The sequence below is a fragment of the Salmo trutta genome, chromosome 14 (genome assembly GCF_901001165.1).
Source record: "Salmo trutta chromosome 14, fSalTru1.1, whole genome shotgun sequence".
Classification (NCBI taxonomy): domain Eukaryota; kingdom Metazoa; phylum Chordata; class Actinopteri; order Salmoniformes; family Salmonidae; genus Salmo; species Salmo trutta.
The window spans coordinates 9,240,473-9,263,902 of record NC_042970.1 but is presented as its reverse complement, the minus strand read 5'-3'; the positions used below and the strand labels follow the sequence as shown (position 1 = coordinate 9,263,902).

At 44.8% G+C, this 23,430-nt stretch overlaps 1 protein-coding gene across 2 annotated transcripts; it reads right to left on the bottom strand.

Annotated features, from left to right (window-relative positions):
• Positions 1-94: 94 nt before the first annotated feature.
• On the bottom strand, positions 95-22,962 carry shmt2 (serine hydroxymethyltransferase 2 (mitochondrial)). Of its 2 annotated transcripts, none has more exons than XM_029774362.1 (12): positions 22,692-22,962; positions 15,068-15,265; positions 8,710-8,789; positions 7,781-7,981; positions 7,298-7,379; positions 5,577-5,699; positions 4,036-4,175; positions 3,329-3,491; positions 3,105-3,204; positions 2,826-2,981; positions 1,236-1,343; positions 95-813 (listed from the first exon to the last, which is right to left on the bottom strand). In XM_029774362.1, the coding sequence occupies exons 1-12, from the start codon at positions 22,794-22,796 to the stop codon at positions 686-688; spliced, it is 1,584 nt and encodes a 527-aa protein (XP_029630222.1). In that variant the 5' UTR covers positions 22,797-22,962; the 3' UTR covers positions 95-685. The 2 variants fall into 2 exon arrangements, with proteins under 2 accessions (XP_029630222.1, XP_029630223.1); XM_029774363.1 differs by lacking the exon at positions 22,692-22,962 and adding an exon at positions 20,519-20,539.
• Positions 22,963-23,430: the final 468 nt, after the last annotated feature.

The following is a 23,430-nucleotide window of genomic DNA, read 5'->3' as shown; positions in this document are numbered from 1 at the left end:
ACATATTTAAACGATTTCAAATAGGATTTGTGGCCCAGGGTTGCTTCAGATGAGTTTGAATGGAGTTGGTTACACACACACATTTACAACAGTATAGGGTAGTACGACAGTGTATTATCAAATCTCCATCATGAACATCTAGTCACCAAGTTGTTAAATTAAGACAATGTGTTAATTTATAATTTAAGACTGTGCTTCTAATAATGTTATCCAAGTCACTACCTTTGTGGTGACAGTTTAAGATTAGATGACATCTCTCTCAGGGTTTGACGTTGAGCTTTCTTCTGCACTACAACCTTAAAACATGCAGAAAATAAACACGCAGAAAATAAGGATTTTGTGTAAACATACAAAGGGGTTAGAAGCTACAGAATTACCCTCACGTTAGGTCAGAGGTCAACAGATGACGTCAAAGGATTAACCAAGGTCTCCCATCTGTTTGGATAAGTCTGCGAGGTTTCGCCCGATCTGAATCCAATCACTGACCACCACCAAGTTCCAATGTCCATAATTGCCTACCACTTAAAATTCACCTCCAAATACATTGCTGCTTCATTGTAAGTAGTATGCTAGTGTTGGATATTGAAACAGAGCTACTCGACTGACTCTCCCTCTCCCTGCTCTCTCTCGCTCTCTGTGTGTGTGTGTGTGTGTGTGTGTGTGTGTGTGTGTGTGTGTGGAGGGCCTAGTGATCCTCGAAGCCGGGCATGGGGAAGGGACGTGCGAAGGCCTCCACTCGTTTCCTCAGCTCTGACATGCGGGCGACTGTCTCTGGATCCTCCAACAAGAAGTTCTTAAAGTCTGCAAGTTTCCCTGGAGAGAAGAAGAGAGTAGAGCAGATGTTTTCAGCTTTTGTGTCACTTCCTGTATTAACACCAATGGCTTGCGTTTTCTCGACTGAGTCACTCTGTTAGACATCGCCATCTCTTTGGGTTAGCTAATGAACTTAACTGGCACTTCTCCCAGATCGTTACAGGAGATGGAAGAAGTGTGATAAGAAAAATACCCTGACTTTAGATTTAAAACAAAGTTTCGGGCATCATGGCCACCATCAGAATGTACAAACACATGGACTTCATCCCAAATGGCACCTGGGCAAATAAGGCTCCGGTCAAAAGTAGTCCGCAATGAAGGTAATAGCTTGGCATTTGGGACACAGAAAAAAGGCAAGACAGGGGGGGACTGATTAGGTGAACTGATGAAGTACACACAGCTGGTGAGGAAGAGGAACTCACCAGTCTTCTTCTTGACGTCCAGGGCGATCTTAAAGCCTTCATCCATGAACTCCACCACCTGGACAAAGTCCGTCTCCTTGAACTGTCTGGAGGTCAGCGCCGGGGCACCTGGGAGTTAGGAATAGGAGGAGCGTGTCAGTAAGAACCAGGGACACAGAAAGCTCAGGTGTTATATGCATGGTAATTCAAGGTTAACGTAGGATAGATTTGTTTATAATAATAAAATGTAGCATTCCACAGGGATAGATTCTTGCATCTCTTTTTTACCTCCTGACAAACATCAAAACAGCATTTGGTTATTTTAGTAGTGATGAATAAATAAAGTAAACTAAATTAATAGTTCAAAACATTAAAATCATCTTTCTGGTCACAATGTATACAAAAACAGAGCATGCATACATGCATACAATGTAGCCATTGTATTCTGAATGGTAAAACAGGGTTCTAGCCTGTGGTGTTCCATCCGTGGTAAAACAGGGTTCCAGCCTGTGGTGTTCCATCCGTGGTAAAACAGGGTTCCAGCCTGTGGTGTTCCAGCCTGCGGTGTTCCATCCGTGGTAAAACAGGGTTCCAGCCTGCGGTGTTCCAGCCTGTGGTGTTCCAGTCTGTGGTGTTCCATATGTGGTAAAACAGGGTTCCAGCCTGCGGTGTTCCAGCCTGCGGTGTTCCATATGTGGTAAAACAGGGTTCCAGCCTGCGGTGTTCCATATGTGGTAAAACAGGGTTCCAGCCTGAGGTGTTCCATATGTGGTAAAACAGGGTTCCAGCCTGCGGTGTTCCATCCGTGGTAAAACAGGGTTCCAGCCTGTGGTGTTCCAGCCTGCGGTGTTCCATCCGTGGTAAAACAGGGTTCCAGCCTGCGGTGTTCCATCCGTGGTAAAACAGGGTTCCAGCCTGAGGTGTTCCATCCGTGGTAAAACAGGGTTCCAGCCTGCGGTGTTCCAGCCTGTGGTGTTCCATATGTGGTAAAACAGGGTTCCAGCCTGCGGTGTTCCAGCCTGTGGTGTTCCAGCCTGTGGTAAAAAAGGGTTCCAGCCTGCGGTGTTCCAGCCTGCGGTGTTCCATATGTGGTAAAACAGGGTTCCAGCCTGAGGTGTTCCAGCCTGCGGTGTTCCATACGTGGTAAAAAAGGGTTCCAGCCTGCGGTGTTCCAGCCTGCGGTGTTCCATATGTGGTAAAACAGGGTTCCAGCCTGCGGTGTTCCAGCCTGTGGTGTTCCAGCCTGTGGTGTTCCATATGTGGTAAAACAGGGTTCCAGCCTGCGGTGTTCCAGCCTGTGGTGTTCCAGCCTGTGGTGTTCCATATGTGGTAAAACAGGGTTCCAGCCTGAGGTGTTCCAGCCTGCGGTGTTCCATACGTGGTAAAAAAGGGTTCCAGCCTGCGGTGTTCCAGCCTGCGGTGTTCCAGCCTGCGGTGTTCCATATGTGGTAAAACAGGGTTCCAGCCTGTGGTGTTCCATACGTGGTAAAACAGGGTTCCAGCCTGAGGTGTTCCATATGTATTAAAAAAGGGTTCCAGCCTATACATCACATACACACTCACTCAGGTGTTATATTCTGGGCCAAGTGGTCCAGAGAGTGTGACACCCACCTAGCCTGAGGCCCCCAGGCGCCAGGGCACTCTTGTCCCCAGGGCAGGTGTTCTTGTTGGCTGTGATGGACACCAGCTCCAAAACTCTCTCTGCTCTGGCTCCATCGATGCCCTTAGGCCTCAGGTCCACCAGCACCAGATGGTTCTCCGTCCCCCCTGAGGAGGAAACAAATACATTTTATATGAAGCATACCATTTCTTTGTTTAAGTGAGTGCTCTCCACTTTTTTTGACGAGATCGCTCCTGAGAGAAAACAGTCAGCACATAGTACAGTAGTACCTGACACCAGCGTGTATCCTTTGCTCAGTAGGGCCTCAGCCATGGCTTTGGAGTTACGCATCACCTGGCCAATGTACTCTCTGAACATCGGCGTCTGGGCCTAGACACAAACAGGGAAAAGTGTGAGTCAGTTCACACTTTAGGAGAGAAGAGTGAAGAATGGGGACACAGTCCCGGTGTGGACTTACGGATTCATGGAGAAAGAGACCCCAAAGAAAAGGTACCTGTTTGAGTGCGACGGCCACCCCAGCGATGGCGTGGTTGTGGGGTCCCCCCTGCAGAGAGGGGAACACAGCGAAGTTGACCCGGTCCTCCAGGTCATATTGGATCTCCCTCCCCTTCTTGTCCACAGAACGCACACCCTTACGGTAGAAGATCAGACCAGCCCTGGAGGGGAGAGAGAGAGCCAGACAGGTCAGTCTGGAGTTGAAGTTAACACATTTTGCAACTCAACAACACCTTCATGTACAAACAGACTGTTGCTAAATAAGTGCACACTTCGGGATAAGTGTGGAGAATAGGGAAATAGACCCTTTCTTTTTGTTCAAACATGTTGTTCCTCTGCTTTAATTCATTAGGTAAACTACATGTACAATAATGATCAGATTAGCTTCTAACAAAATGTCCTCTCCACTAATCCCACCCTCAAAAGCCTGTACCTGGCTCCTCGGAGGGACTGGTGTGTTGTGGAGGAGACCATGTCAGCATACACAGCCACGTTACATACCTGGCTCCTCGGAGGGACTGCTGTGTTGTGGAGGAGACCGTGTCAGCATACACAGCCACGTTACATACCTGGCTCCTCGGAGGGACTGCTGTGTTGTGGAGGAGACCATGTCAGCATACACAGCCACGTTACATACCTGGCTCCTCGGAGGGACTGGTGTGTTGTGGAGGAGACCATGTCAGCATACACAGCTACGTTACATACCTGGCTCCTCGGAGGGACTTGTGTGTTGTGGACGTGACCATGTCAGCATACTTGAAGGGCGAGGGGACAGCCTTCGCAGCCACCAGACCACTGATGTGGGCCATGTCAGCCAGCAGGTAGGCTTTCACCTCCGTACACAACTGGATGGGGGCAAATAGAACATTTTATAGTATGTGAAATTTAGAAAATTGATAATGCCTTAAATGCCAGGAAGTCACTCAATTTGGCTTCTCATGTAGTATAATTCACTACACACTATGGAGGAAGAGAATGGTCTTTTCACACGACTGTGTCAACAGTTGATAATCAGAATAGGGGTCAGGCTCTACTAAAATGAACAAATGAGGTGAACAAGTAAGACTGTGCATTATAGTATGCCATGTCAGTATGGATAAGTAAGTATGTTGATATTTGTTGTTTACTGCATATTTGTCTTATTAAACAGTACATTCTAAATAGTACGTAATACTATTTGTACACCGTATGTAGTTCTGTTAAGTAGGAGGCAAGACGGATTTCGGACACAGGCTGCTCTGGCCCCGACAAGGCTTACTTGTACTAAGGATTGGGGCTTTTTATTCCCAGCACCACATAACATGCATTGAAACAAAGATACGCTGAATTTGAGTTTTGATAAGGCTACACACTTTTGATGACAAAAGAGAGACTCTTCTGTACGGGCTTCCTAAACAAGAAAAGCTACAGAATACCATCTTTAATGATGCGTTGCCTCTCCCCGTCAACTCTTCCTGATGAAGAACCAAAAAGTCAGCTAACTTGTAAATGGTTCCTTGGCAAAGTCAGTTATACAGAAGCTATACAGGAGGTCTCAAAGTCAGTTATACAGAAGCTATACAGGAGGTCTCAAAGTCAGTTATACAGAAGCTATACAGGAGGTCTCAAAGTCAGTTATACAGAAGCTATACAGGAGGTCTCAAAGTCAGTTATACAGAAGGTCTCAAAGTCAGTTATACAGAAGGTCTCATTAAATAATTCTCTCCCCATTTATTTTCTTTATTTTAACATTTATTTAACGAGGCAAGTCAGTTAAGAACTTATTTATAATGACAGCCTACCCCGGCCAAACCCTAGCGACACTGGGCCAATTGTGCGCCGCCCTATGGGACTCCCAATCACGGCCGGTTGTGATAATGCCTGGAATCGAACCAGAGTCTGTAGTGACGCCTCTAGCACTGAGATGCAGTACCTTAGAACGCTGCGCCAGTCGGGAGTCCCCTGATTACATCAGGTCAGTGGCAGCCATCTTGGAGAGTTAGATTACATCCCAAATTTCACCCTATTCCCTACATAGTGCACTACTTTAAACCAGGGCCCATAGAGATTGATCAAAAGAAGTGCACTATATAGGGAATAGGGTGCCATTTGAGTAAGATCCTTAAAAAGCAGAATGTAGCTACTGTACTGTAGCCTTAAGAAAATAATAGAAGGGCCTTCAGACACACTGGAGATACTGCAGCGGGAAGAGAAGGAGAGCGAGATAGAGGTAGGTAGTCACAGACAGAGGGAGAAAGAGTCTGTACCTTCTTGATGCGAGCGTAGTCAATGAGGCGAGCGTAGGCGCTGGTGCCTGCAATGATCAACTTGGGCCGGAAGAGACGGGCAGTCATCTCCAGCTGGTCATAGTCAATGAGCCCTGTGGCAGGCTGGAGAAAGGGAGAGAAAGGGAGAGAGAGAACGTACAAGAGAGGGAGCGAGAGAGAGAGAGGGGGAGAGAGAGAGAAAGGGAAAGACTGATGCGTCACAACAACAGTGAGAGAAATATGAATAAGACAGGAAACACTATACAGGATGTTTCTCCATATGGTATGTTTCTCCATATGGTATGTTTCTCCATATGGGTCCCATTCAATTGTTGTTTAATTTCTATCCCTCAACCCCAAAGCTTTACAACGAAGTGTTTGCCAGCTAGATATCTTATAACTAATAAGTTAAAATGTGTACAAGGTGCTAAAAGCTCTGCAGTTGAGCATTTGGTTTGCTAATTTAGTAGCTAGTTAACCATCTTGCTACGTGGTTATCTTCTTCCAAAATCAAGCATTTGCTTGGTAACAGCAAAGAATCCCCTCCTGGATCAAGAGCCTTGCTGGCTAATATTTGTTTTGTGCGTGCAGCAAACTGTAGCATTTTTTATTTACTTGTATAGTTTAGGTCAGAAACCGTAGAAAATGTTCGCAATGCGCTCGTTAGCATTTAGTTAGCATTCTCTATGGTATTTTACATGTACTTGTCAGCATTGCTAAAGTTCGGATTACAGAGTATCAGTGAGGTTTGAAAACAGCGCTCCTTGTGTTCAGTGCCGGTATTACCGAATAACCCTGAATGGCACAAGGTTGATATGAAGGTATGACAATCTGGATACTGTCCAAGCCTACACTCCATAGCATTGATCACATTACCACAACACACACGGATAGAGAAACACACACACACACACACACACAGATAGAGAAACACACACACACACACACACGGATAGAGAAACACACACACACACACACACACACGGATAGAGAAACACACACACACACACACGGATAGAGAAGCACACACACACACACACACACACACACACACACACACACACGGATAGAGAAACACACACACACACACACACACACACACACACACACACACACACGGATAGAGAAACACACACACACACACACACACAGGCAGTCAATTTAGGAACTAAACTTACAATTCAATAACGGAAAACACACACGACTACTACAGGACTATAGGGATCACCTGAACCATACAAAAGGCTAACATATCAGGAAAATAACAGAAATGGATAAACCAGTAAGGAGTCAAGGAGATACTACAACCAACTACATCGCTGGCCAATAGCGACCAGTAACAGAGATCACTAACAGTGCATAGTAGGATAGATAGGATTATTTATTGTAACTTTTCTATTGTATTCTATTCCATTCAATTCTCACTGCATTAGTGATGAGTAGCGTTTATAGTTGTAGTAGCTACTGCCTCTACAGATGAGGAGAGGACAAGAATGTTCCCCACTAGGAGACAAGTTGTCTAGATCAGAGGGCGTGGACACTAGACCGGGTTAAACGGTTACATTAAAGCTCCGAACCGGTCTTTCCTCGATTCCTCCTTATCAAACCGTATTGGAGGAGAAAATCGAAAGTCCCTCCACTCAGACCTTCTCCTCCAATGGGTTTTGAGAAGGAGACGAGGAGAGAGGGACCAGGAAGGAGTGGACTGTGGCTCTGCTTACATTGAGCTTGTAGGGCATGGACTCAAAATAGATGGAGGTAGCAGATATCCTCTTGGTGTCAGACATGTAACCATGGGTCAGACTGCAGAAGGACAACAACAACAACATTTGTGTTATTTAATATACATTTTGGACATTTAGCAGACGTTCTTACCTACAGTGATTTAGTCAGCCTGCTTGGTAAGATGACTGTATAGCACCATTAAGTTACTTACAATAAACATCATATATTTAATATTTTTCCTCAATATATGTTCAAATTCACAAGACAACACCTTGCAAAAAATATGGTGCACACTATGACAGTAAAGAAAAGGTAGAGTGAATGAGGACAGTAGAGAGCGAAGGACTGGTAGTCCGTGAATTGGTGAGGGAAAGAAATCAAGATAGAGAATGAGGCAGAGATAGAGGCCGACCGAGAGGCAGAGGTGGAGAGGAGGCAGAGAACTGAATAGACAGAGACTGAGGCAGACGGCTACATACTGTCCACCGTCAGGCAGGTCCAGGCCCATGATGCGGTCGTGAGGGTTGAGGACGGCGGTGTAGGCAGCGAAGTTGGCGGGAGAGCCAGAGTAGGGCTGGACGTTCACCCCCCACAGGGCAGGGTCCAGGTCAAAGGCCTCCAGGGCTCTCTTCTGGCACAACAACTCTATCTGGTCCACCACCTCAGCTCCACCATAGTACCTAGAGGAGAGGAGAGGGTTAACACCATCTACTACACCACCATAGTACCTAGAGGAGAGGGTTAACACCATCTACTACACCACCTCAGCACCACCATAGTACCTAGAGGAGAGGGTTAACACCATCTACTACACCACCATAGTACCTAGAGGAGAGGGTTAACACCATCTACTACACCACCTCAGAACCACCATAGTACCTAGAGGAGAGGGTTAACACCATCTACTACACCACCATAGTACCTAGAGGAGAGGAGAGGGTTAACACCACCTCACCACCACCATAGTACCTAGAGAGAACAGGGCCACGTTCATTGGATCACACAACAGAAGAAAACAGGAGGAACTACCGGTACTTGTCCAATCACCCACTTTCCGTTACGTGCCAGAACTCTAGCTGTGCCTAATTGCCAATGCAGGAATTATAATCCTAATACTGATTAAAACAGTTCTGGGGAATTGGGTGAAAAGGAAAAAAGGTGCCTAGGTACAGTATGTTGGAGGGGAAATGGGAACAGGACAAGATGGACAGGATACAGTCATATTCAATCTGATCATTGCAGTCATTTCAATAAGTAAAGTCAAAACAGTGGGGAGGCAAAGTAACAGCAATACAAAGCAGAGAAAGTCTTACTCACAGTGTTCCAATAGCCACGCTAGCAATGCATTGGTCATGCATTCTACGTCATGTGCTAACCTAGTATGGTCATTGTTACGTAGTAGCCTTACCTCCTGCCTGGGTAGCCCTCTGAGTACTTGTTATTGAGGCAGGATCCTTGGGCCTCCAGCGCAGCCCGACTGCAGAAGTTCTGGAGAGGAGAGGCAAACCAGAAGCTACACATCAGGATCAGATCAATGCAGGAGACAGATGGAAAAGGACAAGGTAAATTATAAACTGTTAAGTGATTAGTAGAATCCCACCCCCAGAGACAACAGCAAATCACACTATTCAACCAGACCAGCCTTCATACACTGCCTCTTCTATACTACTCTACAAGGAAAAAGAGAAATCACTGTTATAAGCGGTGGTAGTGTTGTCCTATCACTGAATCGTCTAGGGCTGTCCTCTACAAAAAAAATGATATCTTGGTCAACCGAGAGTTCTGTTCTTTAAACCAATTGATTGGGCAGAATGTTTAAAACGTGTATTTTTCACATATATGGAAACATCCTGTGTGTTTTAATCAAATCAACTATATGCACTGAGCTTATCTGATGCTTTAAGACGCACTGTTTGATTAAATAATTAAGACAAATGACTTGAGGGAGACCGACCGCAATTTGATTGTGCCTGGCTCAGACTTGCTGCGCTGTGTTAAAAACAAATGACAGCAAGTGACAAGCAACATAGTTGCTAGTTACAGCCATTTCTGGCTGAAAAGTTGTTACCGAAATCCTAAATTTGTTTAGGAGAAACATTCCCTATTCCCTCAACCCTCATGTCTTTACATGACACATGTATGCATTGCATGCAGATGACCAATAGGGCCAGACATACAGCATATCATAACCAGACCAATAAATTGGTTGTAAACTCTGAACAACGTAACATGTGACAGCAAAATGGATGCAGAGGAAGTGAGCAAATAAACTTGAAACGGAGTAATGTTTACTGGTTGCTCAGGAGGTAAAGGGGAAGTCAGATGTGTGGAATAAATGTGACTAGTTGTGGAAAATACTGGAGATCAAGGAAAAGAAGGTAAGGAGCGAGCGCTGTGTGCATATTATGTCTGCCAAACAGGTGCTGTTAGATTACAATATCATTTCTGACCGTTTGGAACAACGTAAACACTAAATCAATTATAAAAATGGACTGGAGAGTCTTCTGTAATAAAGACTAAAAACAGTTGCATTCATTTGTGAAAAAAATTCCCGAAATTGATTGTTTACACTAAAGGGTGACTGTTATTTTATTTAAAACTAAAATCCTTGATTGCATTTCAAATCATGAATGACTCATATACTGTGTGATGACATGACCGAATGATGGATACAGTAGCCTATTTTTATAGGCCTACGGTATTAAGACTAAACAGGATGTGATCTTAGGCCTACAGCTCAAAGGCTGCTATACTAAGCCTACTAATGATAATGATATTACTTATTACGATCATAATAATACAAATATATCAAGAAAGAGGGTTATTATAAATATTATGCTTCGGACATTTTGGAACAGTGTAAACACTAAATAAATGATAAAGAATACCAGAGAGGCTGCTCTAATGGAAAAAGTGTAAAACCTATATTACAGCATAGCAAATATTAAAACCAGGCGAATGTGAAATTGTTTATTTGACATGTGGCTGCGTGAGGTTTGGTGTTCACGGAATCAGTAGGTTATTAAAAACAAACACTCAAACGGGCAACAGAATCGGTCTTATTTCTGTAGATATATGGATGATTTATAAAGACAGGCACATTTAACAGACAGTCAATAGCCTATAGACCTAATTAAGTTGGGGTTTGCGCTCTCCTCACTTTTCTTAGACAATTAAGGTAAGGGCTGTTTTCTCGTCTCCTAACTCTGCTGCTGCCTCCGCCACAATATTCTCAACACCAATATGCTTGTTAACTTTGCTATTATGCACATAGCAACACGGTCTAAGGCGGCAATTCAACAACTCAGAACTGCAGACAGTGACCGCTATTAGTGTTGCACCATTATTCTTCTGAGTGATGGACTGCCTCATCCCCACAGCCTCCACAATGGATCAGTCCACTCAGAGCGTTTGGTCTCTATTGATAGTTTAGGTGGCAGAGGGCCAGGAAGTTACCGTGTTTCTAAGGAAAGTTTAGGGTCCCTGCTATAACGGCCATAAGTAGTGTCAGACCCACCGATGGAGGGGGACGGGACTGTCTGTAACCACTCCTGACAGTGTCAGGGAGAGGAAGGTGACAGGGGATAGACACCTCAGTGTGGCATCTTGACTCTTCCACTCAGATTATCACAGTGCCTGTCAGGTTTCAAGCCGCGTCACGCAGGTCTCCCTACAGGGTTGTATGCTAATGCCGCTCAGACTTCACCTCCACTGGAGAAGGAGATGAGAGAGAACAGCTCAGGAAGCAGCTTACACACACACACACACACACACACACACACACACACACACACACCTTTCTGCTGTGTGTGCCACACTGAGAAAGCACCCCACTTGTCACATTAGACTTGGAAATGCAATCGCTGCCTGTGTGTTTTCCTCTTAAAAACAACCAGTAGAACCTCAAGCAGGAGGCCTTGGCTGGAGTCTGCCTGCAGAGAGGAGGGTGTGAGTGTGTTTTGCGAGGAGAAAAGGAGGAGGAGGGTGTGAGTGTGTTTTGCGAGGAGAAAAGGGTGTGAGTGTGTTTTGCGAGGAGAAAAGGGGGTGGTATTTTACACCTCTTTTCTCCCCAATTTTGATCTCGTCGCTGCAACTCCCCAACAGGCTCAGGAGGCGAAGGTCAAGTCATGCATCCTCCGAAACCTGGCCCGCCAAGCCACGCTTCTTAACTTCTTTGGGATCTGGGGGCAGTATTGAGTAGCTTGGATGAATAAGGTGCCCAGAGTAAACTGCCTGCTACTCAGGCCCAGGAGCTAGGATATGCATATTATTAGTAGATTTGGATAGAAAAGACTCTGAAGGTTCTAAAACTGTTTGAATGATGTCTGTGAGTATAACAGAACTCATATGGCAGGCAAAAACCTGAGAAAAATCCAACGAGGAAGTGGGAAATCTGAGGTTTGTAGTTTTTCAAGTGATTGCCTATCCAATATACAGTGTCTGTGGGGTCATATTGCACTTCCTAAGGCTTCCACTCGATGTCAACAGTCTTTAGAACATTGTTTCAGGCTTCTACTGTGAATGGGGAGAGAATAAGAGCTATTGGAATCAGGTGTCTGGAAAAATGGCATTAGCTCAGTCATGCGCGCAGCTGTGAGAGCGAGCTGAGTTCCTTTTCATTTCTGAAGACAAAGGAATTGTCCGGTTGGAATATTATTGAAGATTTATGATAAAAAACATCCTAAAGATTGTAGAAACATGTCAAACAATGTATAGAATCAAACTGTAATGCAACTTTGACTTTTCGTCTGGACTTTGTCTGGACAGCATTTGGAATAGTGAACTGAAAGTGGAAACAAAAAGGAGGCATTTGGACATAAATATGGACCTTATCGAAACAAAACTAACATTTATTGTGGAACTCGGATTCCTGGGAGTGCATTCCGATAAAGATCATCAAAGGTACGTGAATATTTATAACGCTATTTATGACTTTTGTTGACTCCACAACATGGCGGTATCTGTATGGCTTGTTTTGGTGTCTGAGCGCTGTACTCAGATTATCGCATGGTGTGCTTTTGCCGTAAAGCTTTTTTGAAATCTGACACAGCGGTTGCATTAAGGAGAAGTGCATCTTTAATTCTATGTAAAACACTTGTATCTTATATCAACGTTTATGATGAGTATTTCTGTAAATTGATGTGGCTCCCTGCAAAATCACTGGATGTTTTAGAGGCAAACATTACTGAACATAACACGCCAATGCAAACTGAGATCTTTGGATATAAATATGAACTTTATCGAACAAAACATACATGTATTGTGTAACATGAAGTCCTATGAGTGCCATCTGATGAAGATCATCAAAGGTTAGTGATTCATTTTATCTCCATTTCTGCTTTTTGTGACTCCTCTCTTCGGCTGGAAAATGGCTGCATGTTTTTTTGTGACTAGGCGCTGACCTAACATAATCATATGGTATGCTTTCACCGTAAAGCCTTTTTGAAATCAGACACTGTGGCTGGATTAACAAGAAGTTAAGCTTTAAAATGGTGTATGATACTTGTATGTTTGAGGAATTTGAATTATGAGATTTTTGTTATTTTGAATTTGGCACCCTGCAATTTCACTGGCTGTTGTTGAGGTGGGCTAGCGTCCCACATATCCCAGAGAGGTTAAGACCCGCCCGCTTAACTCTGAAGCCAGCCACACCAACGTGTCGGAGGAAACACCGTTCAACTGATGACCGAGGTCATCCTGCAGGCGCCCGGCCCGCCACAACGAGTCGCTAGAGCGTGATGAGCCAAGTAAAGCCCCCCAGTCAAACCCTCCCCTAACCCGGATGGCGTTGGGCCAATTGTGCGCTGCCCTATGGGACTCCCGAACACGGTCCGTTGTGATACATCCCGGGATCCAACCCGGGTCTGTAGTGACGCCTCTAGCACGTTGCTCCACTCGGGAAGCCACGAAGATATCAGATTTTCCTCACACTAGAGTGGGCTGATATACTCCACTGAGCTGAGAGGGAGGATAGAGGGAAATACAGAGAATCTAACCCCAACAGTTCCCTATGACATGACCCTCTGGAAACAAGTATTACAGAGTAGAGAATTTGAAATTGTTATTGATTAGCATTCAGGATAATGTGTATCTAATATCTACTGTGTTGTGGTGACAACAACATTCATATCAGCTTTCACTGGACATCTACATAGGGTTAGAAAACTATCAGAAATAAACAGCACAACCCGGAAGCATCAATTATCACTTAGCAACAGCTATGGAGGAGAAAGTGGTGCTCTCAGAACGTTCAGACAGAAACCGCATTGGCCAAACTCTCCACATACATAGTGTGATAGGGATGTAACATTCACTGATAAGCATCAGTCCCCTGGTTCAAATGTTTAAGATGTGAGTGCTTCAGTCCGCGGGAGACCAAACCAGTCCAAATGAAGCATGCATTGGTCAGAAAAGCATATTGTTTTATTCTGAAGATACTCCTTATCTGTTGACTGAATTGATGCGTTGTTTCCTTCAGCTCAGCAGCCTGTCAAACGTTTATGCATGTAACTGCATATGACTGTCAGATAAACTGTGCGCACAGTGCGAGAGACAACTGCTCACGCCAACGCGAGGTAGAGGCCTGTCCCTGCTCTAATAGGCTATTGGTACATCAGCATTCAGATGCTTGTAAAATGGCTTTCACAATGTCAAATCATAGGCTTTATTAGTTGAGTGACAACCAATGTACTTTGCTGGGTCATCATTACCAAATGCGCTGTAGAAAACTGTTTTACAGGAGTTCTGTAGCCTACCGGAGTGGACCCAACTACTGTAGAAAACTGTGTTTTACAGGAGTTCTGTAGCCTATTGGAGTGGACCCAACTACTGTAGAAAACGAGAGTTCTGTAGCCTACCGGAGTGGACCCAACTACTGTAGAAAACGGGAGTTCTGTAGCCTACCGGAATGGACCCAACTACTGTAGAAAACGGGAGTTCTGTAGCCTACCGGAATGGACCCAACTACTGTAGAAAACGGGAGTTCTGTAGCCTACCGGAATGGACCCAACTACTGTAGAAAACGGGAGTTCTGTAGCCTACCGGAATGGACCCAACTCACATCCAACTGCGGTCTGGGGTTTTCAAATCACTCAGATTTCATTAAGATGGTTCAGGTTTCACCATAAGAAATATTTTTGGTAGTTTGTTTTATATGGTCATTTTTACATGAACAGCAATCATTTTTGCTAGCTGCGCACGGTCGCATTCATTCATTGGTCGGGAGCGGGAGAAGCTCTCCATACAATTCCAAACGGTCTAAACCATTTGCTTTTGAGACGGGAGTAAAATCCAAAGCTGCATTATATTCATTGCTGAATGCCATTCTAACGACACATACTGACATAGAACTCACTCAAAACATGTTTCATCTATGGGTGATGGTGATTTCAGATACAAAGTGGGGGGGGGGGGGGGGGGGGAAGAGAAGGAGGAGTCTCAGACAGATCCGGCTCAGAGAAGGAGGAGTCTCAGACAGATCCGGCTCAGAGAAGGAGGAGTCTCAGACAGATCCGGCTCAGAGAATGAATGTGTTCATGCAAAACATCGAGCCGAAAAAGTATTGTTGTATCGTATCCCATATATCTAGACGTGTATTGAATTTTTCATGAAAGGAGAGATGCACATCCTTAGTATGACTCTGGGCCTGTCGAACTGCTTCTTTCTCAACTGACCATAGTAAACTGATTAACATACAGCTTACCATGAGCTACAGCCCTCTTCTTTCTGACAGCCAACCTGAAAGACAGCTAGCCAGCCAAACCCACCTCAGAGGCAATGAGCTCCAGTCCCCGACACTGCCGGTCCTTCTCTTTCCGCAGCAAGTCCCACATCTCTGGGTCGTCCTGGGCCAGACTGTCCTGCCCAGTCCATGGGGCCTCCTGTTCCACACTACGGGTAGCCGCATGCTGGCCCCTCCTCACCCCCACGCTGCTCAGGGCCACCGGGGCACGCAGGCACAATGGCTGGGAGGGAAAAACACAGACAGAGGGGAACAGAAGGGGAGAGGTAATTTATGGATCTATGACAAAAATAACTGGGTTGTCTTCACTTGATGCAGCGAGCACAAAAAAAGATGAAACAGGCGGTGTTAGCATGCAAACATTTTTTTAAAAAAAAAGGCAATTTCGCAAGAACACGCCTCTGATCTACAAATCCCATTGGTTAAGACAACATTAGCAGCTGCTTATTGGCTGAATACCCAGTGAGGGGTGGTTGGAGATATCAACAAAGCAGCATGACATAAAAATATGCTGCCAAGTTTTCAAACTACAGGTAGTTTTTTTTGGAGAAGATATATAAAGCGATCTGTGCATTTCAACAACCACATGAATACACCCATTTCACTGTTGCATTTCAACAACCGCATGAATACACCCATTTCACTGTTGCATGTCAGAAAACAAATGACCACTCCTGCCACGGTTTTGAACAGATTAGACAACAAGCAACAAGAAAAATAAAAAAAGAACAAGCATGCAGATGCAGTAAGTGAAAATACATGATATAACTAGGGACAGCTAACGATGTCACAAAGCACCGTCCAGTTAACTTTCATTCTGAAATAACTTCCTATTTCCGAGTTAGTCAGATATTAGTTTAGATTGCTTGAAACTGACATGACAGCTAACTAGCTAGCAAGCTGCTTATCAAAAGTAGATAAAGTGCCTTCAGAAAGTATTAACACCCTTTGATTGTTTCCAGATGTTGTGTTACAGCCTGATTTTTGTTACTGGCCTACACACAATACACCATAATGTCAAAGTGAAATTATGTTTACATTTTTTACTAATTAATTAAAAATGAAAAGCTGAAATATTTTAAGTCAATATGTATTCAACCCATTTGTTATGGCAAACCTAAATAAGTTGAATATCCCTTGGAGCATGGTGAAGTTATTAATTACACTACCAATACACCTAGTCACTACAAAAAAATACAGGTGTCTTTCCTAACTCGGTTGCTGGAGAGGAAGGAAACTGCTCAGGGATTTCACCATAAAGCCAATGGTGACTTTAAAACACCATTGAGTTTAATCGCTGTGATAGGAAAAAACAGAGGATGGATCAACAACATTGCAGTTACTCCACAATGCTAACCTAATTGACAGAGTGAAAAGAATCCTGTAAGGAATTTAAAACAAAATCCTAAACATGCATCCTGTTTGCAACAAGGCACTAAAGTAATACTGAAAAACAAAGCAATTCACTTGTTGACCTGAATACAAAGTGTTATGTGTTGTGTGTTTGTGGCAAATCCAATTACTGAGTACCACTCTCCATAGTTTCTAGTATAGTGGCGGCTGTATCATGTTATGGGTATTGCTTGTAATCGTTAAGGACTGGGGAATTTTTCAACAGAATGGAGCTAAGCACAGGCAAAAGTCCTAGAGGAAATCCTGGTTCAGTCTGCTTTCCTCAGACACTGGGAGATGAATTCACCTTTCAGTAGGACAATAACCTAAAACACAAGGCCAAATCCAAACAGGAGTTGCTTATCAAGAAAGCAGTGAATGTCCGAGTGGCCAAAGTACAGTTTTGACTTGAAATTCCTCAGCAAGACCTGAAAATGGTTGTCTAGCAATGATCGACAAACAATTAGACAGAGCTTGAAGATATTTTAAAATACATTTTAAAAAGTTGCACAATCCAGATGTGCAAAGGTCTTGGACTTACCCAGAAAGACACAGCTCTTTTGCTGCCAAAATGTGATTTTACAAAGTATTGCCTCAGGGGTGTGAATACATGAGATATTTCTGTATTTCATTATAAAAAAAAAATGATTAAAGAAAATGTCCAAAAACATGTTTTCACTTTGTCATTATAGGGTATTGTGTAAATGGGGGATACTTTTTATTCAGTTAATTAAAAAAAAAAATATATATATATATTTTTTTTAATCAGGCTGTAACAACAAAATGTGGAAAAAGTCAAATTCTAACTATTTCAATGTTTCTAGAAATTACAGTAGCTGACATTTTAAATTGATCCTGTTTGGGATACACCAAGTTTTATACTGTTTTAGTCTACACAACATGTCATCCTGACACCAACAGTAGAGCATGATGAACATGGAGGGAAACAATCACATTGGCCAGTCAGGCTTTTTTGTCCTACCAGATCTGCGATGAGTAAGTTCTAGCTACTGTATCCTTTGGTCCTTCGACTCATTGGATGTAACAGTCCAGTTTTAATCAGGTCCCAGGCTTCCATGACTGTTATTTACATAAGTTAATAAAAAAAAGAAGTGATTTTTACTTTAGCTCCATCTGTACTTGATAGAGCAGATCTAGTCTGTAGTGAGGAAGAATGCTGTCTGACTCATTGGGAGGGAGACTAGAAAAGACCCAGAGGTTCTGACTGAGCGCACCAGGACGGTCCATTTACTTCATGCTATTAAATCATGAGATTTCATTGGGGCAGTTCTCCCTCATAGAAAATAGCTATCCAAGCAATGTTCGCAAAGCCTATGCTTCCATGGCGCTGCTGCTGATAGCAGTCACTGAGGGGCAGAGCCATAGTATCCTAATGGTGTTTTGTTATGTCTTGACCAAGGTCTATAACAAAAACAGGACAATGAATGGTATTAGGGTTGCAAATTCCTCTATATTTTCAGCCAAGTTTCTCACAATGTGTTTAATTTCCCCAAAAATTGCAACTCATGGCGTAGTCGGCAGATCTCAAATATCATTAGCTCTTGGCTGTTTACTAACCATATTTCTTAGCTGTTAAGATTGTAAAATTGATCTTCCTTAAATCAGTAGTGTTGGACCTACAGTAGGAGAAGTGTCAGACACATACTACATAACCAGAATCCTTTCAGAAGATAGGCTATTGTACAATTTGAAATACATAGGCCTAGTTTGTTGTCAATGTCTCTTTTTTAATGATGATTACATCTAGACACATGAAGTCAGACATAACATTTTCTATTTTTAATAGACATCTCCCACTTATGCACTCCAATATGTAACTAATATAATTTAGATTTAGCTTGGTGTTTGAGTGATAATCAGCATGGTTGTGTGCCTCTATCAGCCGTACTTAGGGAAGGGAGCTAGCTAGCTGCTTTGAAGACCCAGCACAGAGCAGAAACAGCAGGACCACTACACAGCACTTCCTCTTATCTAATCTCAGCTAGCACCATGCCTAGTTCTCTACCTGACTAGCTCTCCATACAGTACTCTTCCATACAGCTAGCTGCTAGCACCATGCCTAGTTCTCTGCCTGACTAGCTCTCCATACAGTACTCTTCCATACAGCTAGCTGCTAGCACCATGCCTAGTTCTCTGCCTGACTAGTTCTCCATACAGTACTCTTCCATACAGCTAGCTGCTAGCACCATGCCTAGTTCTCTGCCTGACTAGTTCTCCATACAGTACTCTTCCATACAGCTAGCTGCTAGCACCATGCCTAGTTCTCTGCCTGACTAGTTCTCCATACAGTACTCTTCCATACAGCTAGCTGCTAGCACCATGCCTAGTTCTCTACCTGACTAGCTCTCCATACAGTACTCTTCCATACAGCTAGCTGCTAGCACCATGCCTAGTTCTCTACCTGACTAGCTCTCCATACAGTACTCTTCCATACAGCTAGCTGCTAGCACCATGCCTAGTTCTCTGCCTGACTAGTTCTCCATACAGTACTCTTCCATACAGCTAGCTGCTAGCACCATGCCTAGTTCTCTGCCTGACTAGTTCTCCATACAGTACTCTTCCATACAGCTAGCTGCTAGCACCATGCCTAGTTCTCTGCCTGACTAGTTCTCCATACAGTACTCTTCCATACAGCTAGCTGCTAGCACCATGCCTAGTTCTCTGCCTGACTAGTTCTCCATACAGTACTCTTCCATACAGCTAGCTGCTAGCACCATGCCTAGTTCTCTACCTGACTAGTTCTCCATACAGTACTCTTCCATACAGCTAGCTGCTAGCACCATGCCTAGTTCTCTGCCTGACTAGTTCTCCATACAGTACTCTTCCATACAGCTAGCTGCTAGCACCATGCCTAGTTCTCTACCTGACTAGTTCTCCATACAGTACTCTTCCATACAGCTAGCTGCTAGCACCATGCCTAGTTCTCTGCCTGACTAGTTCTCCATACAGTACTCTTCCATACAGCTAGCTGCTGGATAGTGTGGGTACACACAGTCCACACAGTTTCAGCTCTCCCTTTTCCACACATTTACCCCGTTTCTATTGGCCCCCTTGTGTAACCAATGTGAAATGGCTAGTTAGTTAGCGGTGGTGCGCGCTAATAGCGTTTCAGTCGGTGACGTCACTCGCTCTGAGACTTGAAGTAGGGTTTCCCCTTGCTTTGCAAGGGCCGTGGCTCTTGTGGCGCGATGGGTAACGTTGTTTCGGTGGGTGTCAGTTGTTGATGTGTGCAAGGGTCCCTGGTTCGAGCCCGGGTTGGGGCGAAGAGAGGGACGGAACCTACACTGTTGCACTTGGAACGGAGGGCTTCTGACCTCAATGGAACTTCCTGGTTAAATAAAGGCTGGCTCCTGTTCTGGGCAGTTTAGTCAGCTCTCCCTTAGCCCTCAGTTTACTATCTGCACAGCTGTTACAACAGATTGTTGTTTGTGCTCGTCAGATTTTCCAAACCTAGTCTCAGGTCGGTGTTGTACTTTAGCCAAATTATCTGACTGTAGTATGGCATGACAACAATGATGAGAAGAGAATAACTGTCTAAAACAGAGGCCCTAGCTCCGTGTAACTTCAAAAGTGCCGTGTTGGGGGGGGGGGGGGGGGGGGTGCATGCTATTTAAATAGCTCATCACCTTTTATTAAACAGCAGGACTAGCCTAATAATGATGATCTTCTATTTATCCAGGCCCCCTACCGAGCCATAGTCTCAGGTGTAATGCAGGGTGATGTGTAACTTCACTTTAATAGTGCTATTAAAATACAATTAACACAAATGATGGTGACCACTTATAGGCATCGAGATGAGTGTACGGGTTATATACCGTCTGGTGTGTGTGTGTCCATCTCCTGAGTCACAAAAAAAACAAAAAACACTGCACTTCTGAAAGAGAAAATATTTGTAAAAACAAGTAGACTTCATGCCTTCAAAAATATTCTGCAAAGTCATAAATACCACCGGCTATTTGTTACACAACTATGTCCACAGCATAGAACAGGTTCATTCTGTTGACAGGTTATTTACACACATCTATTAGCCTGCAACATTAAATCTTTATCACAGATCGTTCACCTTCATGAGCTGCTGTGGCTGCTTCCTCTAAGAAACATGTACTAGGTCTTCCAGGAGTTGCCTGGCAGGCCTGCACTTATTTCCCCTGGAGCTCGCTCCTGTGGTGCTGATGAGGAACAATATCTAGGGCCCCATCCCCTCCTCCCAGGTTGGCACATTAAATGGGTGATGGTGAAACCCAGCTCTCCTGGCCTTCTGTCAGCCTGCGGGCCACTCCGCGTGTGTGAGGAGGAAGACAGCTCAGGTCCACCCGAGGGAAAGGGGGGTGAGGAGTCCTGGGGAGACAGCTCAGGTCCACCCGCCTGATCCCTCAGGGGACACGTTCCACACACAGAAATCACACGGGTCATTAAGTACTGACGGGACCCGTCCTTTGCTGTCTGCCCACACGCTGGCACATACACCCACACAGCCTTGCTTACAGCAGAGAGCAGATAGGGGTGTCCATCTGTCTGCGCTGAGGGCATCCCCTCCGCTCTGCACTGGTGTCACTGTGGAATGCTAAACAGAGTGGCACTCCATCAAGCTCTCCTCTGTCCCCCTCCCACTCTCTGTCTGGCCTGGGCAGCAGTGTCCTCTGTCCCCCTCCCACTCTCTGTCTGGCCTGGGCAGCAGTCTCCTCTGTCCCCCTCCCACTCTCTGTCTGGCCTGGGCAGCAGTCTCCTCTGTCCCCCTCCCACCTAGGGCTGGCCTGGGCAGCAGTCTCCTCTGTCCCCCTCCCACTCTCTGTCTGGCCTGGGCAGCAGTCTCCTCTGTCCCCCTCCCACTCTCTGTCTGGCCTGGGCAGCAGTCTCCTCTGTCCCCCTCCCACTCTCTGTCTGGCCTGGGCAGCAGTCTCCTCTGTCCCCCTCCCACTCTCTGTCTGGCCTGGGCAGCAGTCTCCTCTGTCCCCCTCCCACTCTCTGTCTGGCCTGGGCAGCAGTCTCCTCTGTCCCCCTCCCAATCTCTGTCTGGCCTGGGCAGCAGTCTCCTCTGTCCCCCCCCCACTCTCTGTCTGGCCTGGGCAGCAGTCTCCTCTGTCCCCCTCCCACCTAGGGCTGGGCGATATTGCCTAAAAGTAATATCTTCAGTTTTTCCCACAAATTTGGAAGATTCACGATATATACCTCAATTTTTCTCTAAACAAATTACAAAAGGCCAAGACATAATTCTCAATTGAATTTTCTTTACAAAAATTTAAAAATATATACAATGCCTCAAGGCCTATTTCTGCAAAACAAAACAAACACTGCTTGCCAGGCTGTCATCATTGTATACAAATCAAATAAAAATAATGAAGAAAAAAAAAGGTATCCCTAAGAAGAATTTGCACAAAAATAAATAAAATGTTAAAATTCTGTCAAACAAAATATCGTCCTTCACAAGTTTCTGGCGAGGAACACAAGCCTGTCTACTGACTCTGGCTTGAGGCATGCCCTGTGACGTGTCAATGTTCACAGCTGTGCTAAAGTCCCTCTCTAAAAGGGGCAGTTTAGCAGGAATACACAGGTACTTTTTTTTTTAGCAAGCTTAGTCTTGCGATGTTGGCCTCACGGAGCCTCCACCACTCAAGTGGGCCTTTGTGTCAGGGGTCTGAAGCGCTGACAAGTAACTTGACAACTCAGTTTTGATGTTGTCCTCCTCTGACTCGGCAAGACAGTGCTGTCGTCTTGAAGAAACTTACAAGTGTTTTCTTGCCTTTCTTAGAAACAGGTTCACTTTCTTTGGCACACTGTTGTGCCCAGGGTGATGTGTGCTTTCCTCAGCTAGCAGAGACTTCAGCTCTAAAAACAGATCTTTGTTTGATGCTCTCAATCTTGTCGTCATCTGTTATACATGTGGTGCTGAGCCCGGGGATCCACCAGCGAGGACATATCAAGGAGTTCAACTGCGGCAGGGTCTTTGTACTTGTCATTGAGATACTGTAGTGGGGCACTCTTGATTTTCTTGGTGAGCGTGCCCTCACCTTCCTCTGGCTGCAGGAGGCTGCGGTTGAACAGGTTTATCACAGGCTTGAGGTAGGAGACACTAACGTAGTGAATTCCTGTAGAGGGCTTTGTTCACTCACTTCAACACGTCGATATCCTGATAGCTGGGCACAAGGTGCCTGCTTTTCTTCTCTGAGACCAGGACCCGGGCTATGGCCTTTTCTTGTTCAAGGATTCGTTCTATCATCTTCTGTCTTAACCCCCACCTGTTTGGGGACTCTGATGAGCTGGTGAGTGGGTAGACTGAGCTCAGCCTGTGCTCCAGACAAGTCTCTCCTCTTCTTCCAGCTGAAGGAAAAGGTGCTGACCATCTTCTTGCACAACCCAATGGCACGGTCAACTCGTGGCTCTTTCACACCATTCTCTGAAAAGAATGAAGAATGAGGGAAAGTGGGGTGAGAATGAAGAATGAGGAATGTTTGACCACAAGCTGTTTGAATATATAATCATTTTGACTGAAAATGTATTAATTTAGTTTGTTGTAACTAAAAACAGCCTGTGGTTATTCGCTATTGGATTGGCAAAACGACAACTACTAACACAGCCTACAGCTGGCCTGAACATAACTTTTTTTAATGCACTTTAATTATCCAACATCACACTTACCGATGGCGAGGTGAAGCCTGTACCCAAAGCACTGCAGGCGGGTCCAGTTGTTCAAGCGCAATGCTTTTATCATGTTGCTCCCGCTGTCAGTTGTCAGGCACACCTGTCAGTCTTCACTCACCTTCCACCATGCCAGAGAGTCTCTGAGACCCTGGGCTATTACTTCACCTGTATGATCACCTTCCACCATGCCAGAGAGTCTCTGAGACCTGGGCTATTACTTCACCAGTATGATCACCTTCCACGATGCCAGAGTCTCTGAGACCCTGGGCTATTACTTCACCAGTATGATCATCTTCCACGATGCCAGAGAGTCTCTGAGACCTGGGCTATTACTTC

What these genes read in the sequence shown, in the direction of transcription:
- shmt2 (XM_029774362.1), bottom strand. Translation starts at nt 22,796, where the DNA reads ATGGTCAGCACCTTTTCCTTCAGCTGGAAGAAGAGGAGAGACTTGTCT. An exon ending in TCATCAGAGTCCCCAAACAG is followed by an intron (nt 15,266 to 22,691) that starts GTGGGGGTTAAG and finishes TTTCCCTCCCAG; the next exon opens with CCATTGTGCCTGCGTGCCCC. An exon ending in ACTACGCTCGCATCAAGAAG is followed by an intron (nt 4,176 to 5,576) that starts GTACAGACTCTT and finishes GCCCCCATCCAG; the next exon opens with TTGTGTACGGAGGTGAAAGC.